The 9,141-nt window shown below is 45.8% G+C and overlaps 1 protein-coding gene and 2 long non-coding RNA genes across 3 annotated transcripts in view; 2 read left to right on the top strand and 1 right to left on the bottom strand.

Annotated features, from left to right (window-relative positions):
• The window catches only part of LOC139059248 (gamma-butyrobetaine dioxygenase-like), a 62,258-nt gene that overhangs the window by 15,072 nt on the left and 38,045 nt on the right, over positions 1–9,141 (bottom strand). Inside the window, exons 2-4 of the mRNA XM_070537410.1 lie at positions 7,404–7,565; positions 3,139–3,213; positions 2,268–2,422 (exon numbers count right to left, since the gene is read on the bottom strand). Of these exons, the coding sequence (XP_070393511.1) occupies positions 2,268–2,422; positions 3,139–3,213; positions 7,404–7,410 (237 nt within the window). The 5' untranslated portion in view covers positions 7,411–7,565. The remainder of the gene's footprint in view (positions 1–2,267; positions 2,423–3,138; positions 3,214–7,403; positions 7,566–9,141) is intronic.
• On the top strand, positions 2,345–6,545 carry LOC139059250 (uncharacterized). The gene is made up of 3 exons (XR_011514026.1): positions 2,345–2,483; positions 4,636–4,746; positions 6,231–6,545. It is a non-coding gene; the product is annotated as an uncharacterized lncRNA (long non-coding RNA).
• Positions 7,587–8,733, top strand: LOC139059249 (uncharacterized). Its single transcript, XR_011514025.1, has 2 exons — positions 7,587–7,761; positions 8,401–8,733. It is a non-coding gene; the product is annotated as an uncharacterized lncRNA (long non-coding RNA).

Raw genomic sequence — 9,141 nt, 5'->3', positions numbered from 1 at the left:
CGCTTTCATGATCTAGTGCATGCTGTTTACAGAACCGCGATATTTCTTCTTGATGCAGAGCTATTAATTTTTAAACTTCGTGCTTCTATTTCGAACTTTGAAATTTTTGAAGATCCTTTCAACAAAATTCAGGCCCTAAATCGAAATTCCGCTTCCAACTGTCACTAGAGTTTAACTTTCTCTCTCAAATGCAACAAATTTCATTAAAATCTGTCTAGAAAACCTCAGAAAAACGTTCTCGCGTTTTGCATGTACTTGACTAGGCCATGTCGTCAGAGTTGGGCCCGAGCTAAAGCTTCCTCTTAAGCTGCAGCGTTGCAAGTGGAGCTGATCGTTAAAGCTCAGGTAAAACTACCCAATGCAATAGTAGTGCAGTTTAGGTTAGGTACTGCCGATGGTGATATTTTCACATAAAGCATGACGCATTTACGCACCTGAACACACGAATCTATAAATTTAGAAAATTAATTTACGACAAGTGTTTCCGATATGGGGGAGGAGAGTAGCGCTACATTATATAAAGATGGCTTGTTAACAAAAATGCATTAGTGTCGACTAGGCAGATGCTTCGCGTGTGCACATACTACAGTCTCTGCACATTGAGTTGTCGTTCGTTTGCAGGAGCAATAGAACGGCTAGAATTGGCTGCCTCGCATAGTTTGCGTAAATCGTCGCCGTCATGGTACATCTTTTAGGACTCAAATGCAGCTCTCCAGTGTCTGCTGCCCCCGTAATGTGCACTTGGTCGCAGGCATCCGACTACTTCACCTCCACGCACTCGACAAGGGAAACATCATCTGCCAGTGGATACCGGGTCACTGAGTAATTTCTGGTAACGACAGTGAGGAAGACGCTGCGCGGTCTGCCCACGACAGTGTCCATTGTATACCAATATCACTGTAGAAAACAGATTCAGCCACAAGGTTTCGCTCGCTCGCATTCGAGCCTACACATACTCTGCAGATCGCGATTGCGTTTACCGGCACACGTCTCCACAGATTGGATCCACGTCTGCAACTCCATCCTGCACCAGGGATACAACGAGTGGGAGTAACACATCTGTACCGCCTGTGGTTCAGCCATGAACGCCTATTCCTGTCGAACTGGAATGGCCGACACCTCTGCTAGCGACAGCTGTGGCTGTGAGGAGACGGTCAAGCACCTCCACGTGACAGTCGCCGTTACACTGTGGCAAGAAAAAATGTTCGAGACCGCACTCGAAAAACTGGACGATCGCACCCTGACAGGGCGAAAAAGTTCTCAGACACTTCGCCAGAAGGGTTTCGGCATTCAAGGCCTTAAATACGTTGCGCATGTTCTTAAGGACTTGTGAATTGTGCGACTGGCTTTGAAAGTTGTGGTGCGTTACATCGCTGTATTGTGTGAATTTTTTCTACCTCTGTTTTTAATTCCTTCTATCGCATTTTAATTCCCTTCACCCCTTTCTCCAGCACACGGCAGCCAGCCGACACTTAAACTGCTAACCTCCCTGTTTTTTCCTCTTTTTTTTTTCTTCCCCCTTGCCCTGATCAGCAAACCGTTCAGATGGTAGCCGCAGGAGTGATTACGAAATTACTCATTTAAAACAGTTCGCCTCAACGACCGCACGAATATTCTGTATATCTTCAGCAAATTGTGCATGGCAGATAATGAAACTATATTAATCAGAATGTTTGTGGAAAGCTCGCAATCATGCCATTCTGGTGAAAAGAATCTTGTGTCATCTCTTAAGAGTGGCATCACAGATTTGGTTATATTGCCTCCGTGTTCGTGGCGTCCGGTGAGGTGCAAACCCTTTTTCTAGCTAACAGAAAACGGTCGTGTAGGCGTACGACAGAAAACCACGGGATATTCTACCATGCCGAATCCACCACGTGTTTATGACGTTCTGCCAGGTCGAGCTCGTTTCACAGTCTATTTGCCGGCTTTGTCCTTCACACGAGGCCAGCACGTGCCTCACGATGGGCACTCTCGTCCACCGGCTTATTGAACCACAAGTTGAAGTGCCAGAATCATGTGACAAATGCATGACTGGGGTGCACAGAAAGATCCGCATGCCAACAAGTTGAAGTGCGAGATCATGTGACAAATGCGTGACTGCAGGCGCACAAAAAGATTCATGTCGCGAACTGCTGCATGGTGGCAGTGGGGTAAATGCATAAATGCCCACCCGGTCAAAAAGACGTGCACGCGGCTGATAACGTGTCTCCGAGGCATCGTCAATGCCTGGTACCTCGGCAATGAAATCGGCTCAGCAGCTCACTTACCCAGATGCTGTTGAAGTGGCACTTGGTGTCGTCCGAGAATGTGACGCACAAGGTGCTGTCGCTCACCTTGCGCACGTCACGGATGACCGGCTTGGGGACGTTCTCCTCGTCGTCCATCTCGGCCAGATCCGACGTAATGGCGCGAACGCCGGTTCCTGCGTACAGGACACGCGTGGTACGCATTCTCTATCTGACGCCGAAAATGCGCGCTTCAAGGTGAGTTCAAACACTTCCGACCAGCTACAGTGGCCTCACTACAGATCTCTTAAGCTGTTATCATTTTGATTTTATTTTGGTACCGCAGTAAACACTGAACAGTAAACAACTGCTTTTACATGCTAGAAGCCACTGCAGAGCTTTGTTTTGGCCATTACAAGATTACACATCTACACATACATCGATTGAGGCCCTTCAATGGTGAAGGCCTAAAATATTAATTAAATTCTAGGATTTTGCGTGCAAGAACCACAATCTGATTATGAGGCACGCCGAAGTGGGGGACTATGAATTAATTTTTATCATCTCGTTTCCTTTAACGAGCCCCCAATGCACGGGACACGGGCATCTTTCCATTTCGCCCTCATCGAAATGCGGCCGCCGCGGCGAGGATATGACTCCGCGACCTCGTGTTTAGCAGCGCAACACGGTAGCCGCTGATCCACTGAAGCGGGTAAGGGTGAAAGCTTTCAGAAGATAAAGAAACATGAGGGGAATTTTACGGCTTGTGTCATCAAATGTTGAATAATTGATACTGGAAAGTGTTCGCATGCGCCAAGACTGCTTGCACTAAATTGAGCATGGTATTTAAAGGTCACTGTAGCTGGAATTGGAACACAAACTGAATGCTAACGAAATTGAATTGAGTTCTTACCTCCATTGCGTGCAGCAGCACTTCTGAGGAGACCACGGCTTTGAGTTAGGCCAGAAAACAGCAGCCTTCGGCAAGCTGCATGAAAGAATATAACAGGTTACGAGGGGGCATCATGGCTGAGAATCTTAAAGAATGTCATTCTGATTTTCGTGATTCAGTTTTCGACTGCGCCGATTATAATTATAGTCGTCGTTATGGTTTAAATAAGCCTATAGATGAATATAAACATGAACAATAATTAATTATAACATATTATACCGAAGGGAAGAAACTCGTTTTTGTTATCGAACTTGCATGACATGGGAAACCTTTACCACCATATATGAGTTGGCCCTTATATAATGTAAAGTGTAAGAAATCATCCATATTTCTTTAAATAACATTTTGGTGCAAGTTTTAAAGCACTTCTGTTATTCCTTTGGCAATCGCATGCAGAGACAATGCGAGACGTGTAGCACAACACAACCCTAGGTTATGTTCGCCTCTCCAGGCCGTTCTGCCCGAAGCGTCCACGGAGGGCGTTGAACCTGTCTGCAGGGAGTGCCCGCTCATCTGGATAAGGAGGTGGACCTATTCTCGCCAACAAAAGCTTTGAGGCATAAGTACAAAAATAAAGATACAGAAAATAGAAGCGCGATAAGTCGTAGCACCAGTTTAGCGTATTGTTGTTGGCACTGCCTGTGCTCAAACGAGAGCCCCTTCAAGTTTAGGTCAGTGACCCACTTATCCCTCGGTGACGGAACCCACATGGTGTGCTCGCTTCTCCGAACTGCACGACGACACTGCAAAGGGCGTTTGGCCTTTCCTCCTTACCGACTCGATTCACAGACACCCACCTGCATAGAGTACCGTGTGCTAAAGGGTTAGAGCGCCTCTCAAGTCGAATGCACACCGTGTGGAGCAAATATTTACAACTTTCTTGGCTTCGTCCCCTTTTTCCTCCCAAAGGCTGTTAAAAGACACAGTGCTTAACAGCAGAGAAATAAAGTTACAGGAAAAATAAAGTGGTGGGGACCCTGTACGATAGAACGGGCATATAAGCAATATCATAAACTTACTTAGTGCTTTAAACCAAGCGTTTTCTTTAGGATTGCTTGAAGTTTAAGCTTTGTGAGCTAAATTGACTCCCCTTTCGACGTACGGTGTTATCAGTATTGCTTGTAATTTCATTCCTAAAGCTTGCTCGTCTCAAACAAGACGATATTATATGAGTTCAGTGACATTACGCGTGTGTTGTCTCTACAACATGTAAATGAGACTGATAGAACATTGTGACTGTTCCATGCGGTAAACAAAAAGGACAGAAAACGATGAGGCTCAGTGTAAAGTAATTTTTCGTCGTGCCCATGCTAGTGTGCTAATTTGCATGTATTCCTTGAGAGTATATTGAAGAACGGCGTTCGCAATGTAGTGCGTGCGGTTCACAGTGTTTGCATGATGACACATAGTAGTTTAGAAATTGTTACGTCTACTCCTTGTTTTCTTTGCTTTGATTAGTTCGTTGCATGTTTGGCGACGTGCGTTGGTCAAGAGGCGCTGAGGCGGAACTATTGGCAGCGAGGCTTGACCTGTATGAAGCTACCGCTGCAACCAGGACAACCACCAACGGTAACTTCGCATACTAGACCATTTTAGAAGAATCTGAATGAAAAATATGTCAAGCGAACTCAACTTGTGTTAACGAGTGAGCAAAAGGTGATTCTTAATGGTCATCATCGCATTGCAGAGGATACAGTTGAATAAATGTGGCAAGCTAGGTTTTGTGATCTGCTTAAAAAGAGAAAGAACCCCGTAATATATTCAGAATCCAGAAGCACTAAAGTCAGCATGCTCGCCTACGCAGACTCAAACCTCCCTTGCAAGATAACCATGATAATTGAGGCAGCAGTCCCTGCTTGCTACCCAAATGATTTACAAAGGCCTGCTTTCGCAGCGTATACATAAGGCAACGGTCGTGACTTGTTATGTCTGACACGAAAGCAGATTTTTAATAAATGAAGGAGGCCTCTAAATTTCTTCTGGGTTCTGCAGGACGTTGTGAACGTGCATGTTTCATCATACATTTGTGATTGAGGGGGTAACACAGACGAGATGAGATGCTTTGCACTCTTGCGAAATGCCGCTGGAAGCTGAACTTTTGCATTTGTTCTGCTGACAGCCTTGTATTTAACGTTATGCAAAGACCTAGCCAAGATTTGAGAACACCGAGAAACGAGATCCCAAAACAATCATTTCGCCAGCCTAGCAAACATTCGTTCGTGTCTTGTGATTTTTAGAGTTGTTTCAGCCACAGCTAAGCTCGCTTGCACACGTTCTAAACCCCGAATTATAAAACTCTGTATTATATAAATCATTATAGAACCATGTCATTTATTTTTTCTTTCTTTTTTTGTTCCTATCATATTCAAGATACAGCTGTGTACTTTTTTGATTCGTATGGCTGCAATGTAAAGCTATCGCAAACGCTTCCTTGGCGCATTTTGTTTCATTCATGCTTAACAATGTGCGAGAGGTAAACAGTTTAAATGCATAAGCACTTTTATGCCTTCCCAACGAGGAAACGCGCTTGTCCGTCACATAAGACGATCGCTTTCAAGATAAGGCCCACAGCAGCGAGCAACTTGACCTTCATGCTGCCTCTCGCTTCAACGCGAATTAAGCGGCGAGAGCACAGCGCACACGAAGCTAACAGCACTCGGCGCACTCTGTCCCCATCGCAGATCGCTCTCAAGGCAGCACCCGTTAAGCGGCCGCCGGAGTACGGATTATCACGGTTGATAATGGTTCGACACGGATGGATAAGGCGCTAAAGAACGATAACGGCTTATGATGATCGGAACGCCATCACCGCATCTGGTGCCACCACCTGCAGTAGTTTGCTTGCGTCATCATTTCACCTTGCCCCGCCGTCCGCAGCAGTTCGTGTCGCCGTAGCGCTGTCGTTTTTACTGGCCGGGTCAAGTTTCATAACTTATATGATGGATACGGGCTGCGTGGAGATGGGCAAGTGTCACAATGCTTACGCGTACTTAGACAACTGCCCGAAGAGTTTCTGCGTGAATTTTTAGCTGCTGTATTCTTCTCTTTCCAAGTTCGCTTTTTGCCAGCTCGCCCCGCTGCTATCGCGCCCACGAGCCAAGCCGATACGACGGCGGGGAGCTTCCAAGATGGCACTCTCTCCCATCCTCCTCGCTCATCCGCTGGCGACGCTCTGCTTTTGTAAACAATCTGATTAAAGCGATGGCTTCCCGGTTCGCCATGTGGTCCCGAGCTATTCGACGTGGTTTGACGTCAACTTTCTGCTTGGTTTCTTTAATTCTCCTCACGAACCGTCTTCACTTTGTTATATAAAGGAAAAATGAAAGGGAATGTAGGAGTGTTTATCTGGCGAAATGAAGTTCTAAATTGGCATCCGCCCAATAAAGCTCACAATTTATCTTTAATACTGAAATGGTACTGTGTGCCTTTCAATGACTTACGATCGCCTTTTTTAAAGATCTAGTGCTGCATAATAATAATGAAGAAAACGAAGAGCGACCAACGATGTTGTCTCAAACATATGAACCCCACGTGTCGGGATTTAAATTAGAAAAAAAGATATGAGAGAAGACAATTTTTTAACGAGTAGAGACAAAATATGTCAATAATTCACACTATTGCGTAATGATTCCATAGGATTCACGTGTTGTACTTTCATAGACTGATTCTGCCTTATACGGCCGCAGCTGTGAGGGTGTCACAACCCAGTCAGGCAACTGTTCGCATGCGGCTCTTCCTTCCAAGGCAATTTCGTAAGATTGTCTTAAATGAATAAATAAATAAATAAATAAATAAATTAATTAATTATTAATTAATTAATTAATTAATTAATTAATAAAGAAGCATAAATCATGCGTTGCTCTAAATTAGTACACTGCAGAACCCTTGAGCGTCACTCGCCGTCAGCAATCTTACTAACTACTTGCCACTACAATCTCGTGCACCCTACGTTCCAATTTTTAAGCACTCTTTTTATTCAACCTCAATGGCCTTTGGAACAAACACTAAATAGCGTCCTTTCTTCACAACCGTCTGCTTAACACTTAGGCTTTACTGACCCTGTCAATCTCTCACGGCTATTGATGGTGCGCATCTGCGTCAATGCAAGTACGAGGTCGGAAATTTTTGCTGTAAAATCTCCCAGTGAATGCACGTTCTTACGCGATGGCTTCGGTTGTGACAAGAAAGTGATCTGAAGTTCCTTAAATATCAAACCACAAACATACCTTGCATCTTGATCGCTCTCCGGGGTCCCGAAGCAGGCCTCTCATGCGCTCGGCGTGTTTATCGTGTATGCCCAGCCGTGCCGCCGCCTGCTTTGAAACTCGGCCGTCCTTGGGCGCTCCCGGTGACGTAAAAATCAGTTGCAATCTTCGCCGCTAGGCGCCCTGCCGAGTGAGTAAGGGAACCCGCACATACATGGAAGGACACCGCTCCGAAACGCGCGAAGGCACCGAGTGCGAGCGGTCGGGATTCGGCGAGAGATGTCAGAGAAGTGGATTCCTCGTCAACGGAGTGGCAGTGTGTGGTATTTAAAGAAATTTAGCAGCGCGTTTTCTTCAATGCTCAGAACTCCAACACACGGTTAGTATGCTGAAAGGTTCTTGCAAACGCATGTTTTATGGCGTCGAATATATGTCGCTGCACAGAATACGCGCCGTATAAATTATAGACGGCCTGAAAGTCGAGCCGCAAGCACACGATTGCGGGTCTTCGTTCACGCACCATTCCGTCCAGAAACAAGGATAGCTAAGCGGAAATAGTTCCATGCCATATGACACGTTCATTTCTTTGCCTTTACGGAACAAGAACAGTTCATGTCATTAACAGTGTGTACTCTCTTTTGCAGCGTAATTTTCCTGTGTTTGCAATGTTTAATAGCAGCGTTATTTTACCACATGCCCTCTGCTTACGTGGCATTTGGCCGTGTATCCTGTTTTTGCCACGTTTTATTGTGCAGTACTCAGTGTATTGCTGTAATGTGCTTTATTTTTGTATTCATTTTGCGTAGTATGTCTTTATTTGAATATTACGCCTATCTTATTTGCCACTCTCCCCCCTCCCCCTTATGTAATACCTTCTGACAGAGGGCCTTTAGGGTACAATGAAATGAATAAATCAAAATATGTACATAAACGACTGGCGTTTTCACGGATGAAGCTGAATGTAAAAAATCAGACTACTTCTCCTCCTTTTAAAAACATTACCCGAACTCTTTTGCAGCAGAAGGTGGCGCTAGCGAGCCGCTCTGTGCTGCATTATAGGGGTCCCGGAAGGGAGACGGTAGAGAAGGAAGCCACAGCGCAGCTCCCCTCGCTGCTTGGAGGAGGGCAAAAAGAAGTCGAGCGGCTGGCGCTGGGAGAACGAGTGAGCCAGGCGGCTACGCGACTCCGATCACGTCGGTGCGGCGGCGTGAACTGCGCATATGAGTTTTTTTTTGTGCCCGTTGCGCTGGCGGACGGACGCACGCTGGGAGCACGCTTCGAAGAAAACACAACGCACCTGAAACGACGAACTTGTGAAGGCGGGAAAAATACCATCTGATGCCAACACGCACGCTACTTTGTGTTTTATAAGCAGTGAAGTCTTCCGCGCGTTTGCTGCTGGTTGCAAGTGATTTCAGCACAATGCGTTGGCGGGCTAGTTGGTGCGAATCCATGAATACTTTGTTTAGCGCAAAACGACAGAGACAAGAAAGAACATGCGCAGTGAGCACCATGTGGTGGCTCCACCACATGGTGCTCACTGCGCATGTTCCTCTAGTTTGAGCGGTCTATAAAGGAGTGACGCAATAAAATGATGTCAGTTGAGAGTAGCGCCTTGTCCTGTCGTCTTTCTTGTCTCTGTCGTTTTGCGCTAAACAAAGTATTCATGCAAGTGATTTAATAAGAAGAAAGCAATTTAGTCAACCGGCTCCCACAATTTTTGCTTGTTTTCTCAATGGCAGTCCGGATCGGCCCTGGC

This window comes from Dermacentor albipictus, chromosome 4 (assembly GCF_038994185.2).
Source record: "Dermacentor albipictus isolate Rhodes 1998 colony chromosome 4, USDA_Dalb.pri_finalv2, whole genome shotgun sequence".
NCBI classification, from domain to species: domain Eukaryota; kingdom Metazoa; phylum Arthropoda; class Arachnida; order Ixodida; family Ixodidae; genus Dermacentor; species Dermacentor albipictus.
Note: the sequence above shows the minus strand (reverse complement) of the source record. Positions and strands in the feature narration are given on the sequence as shown.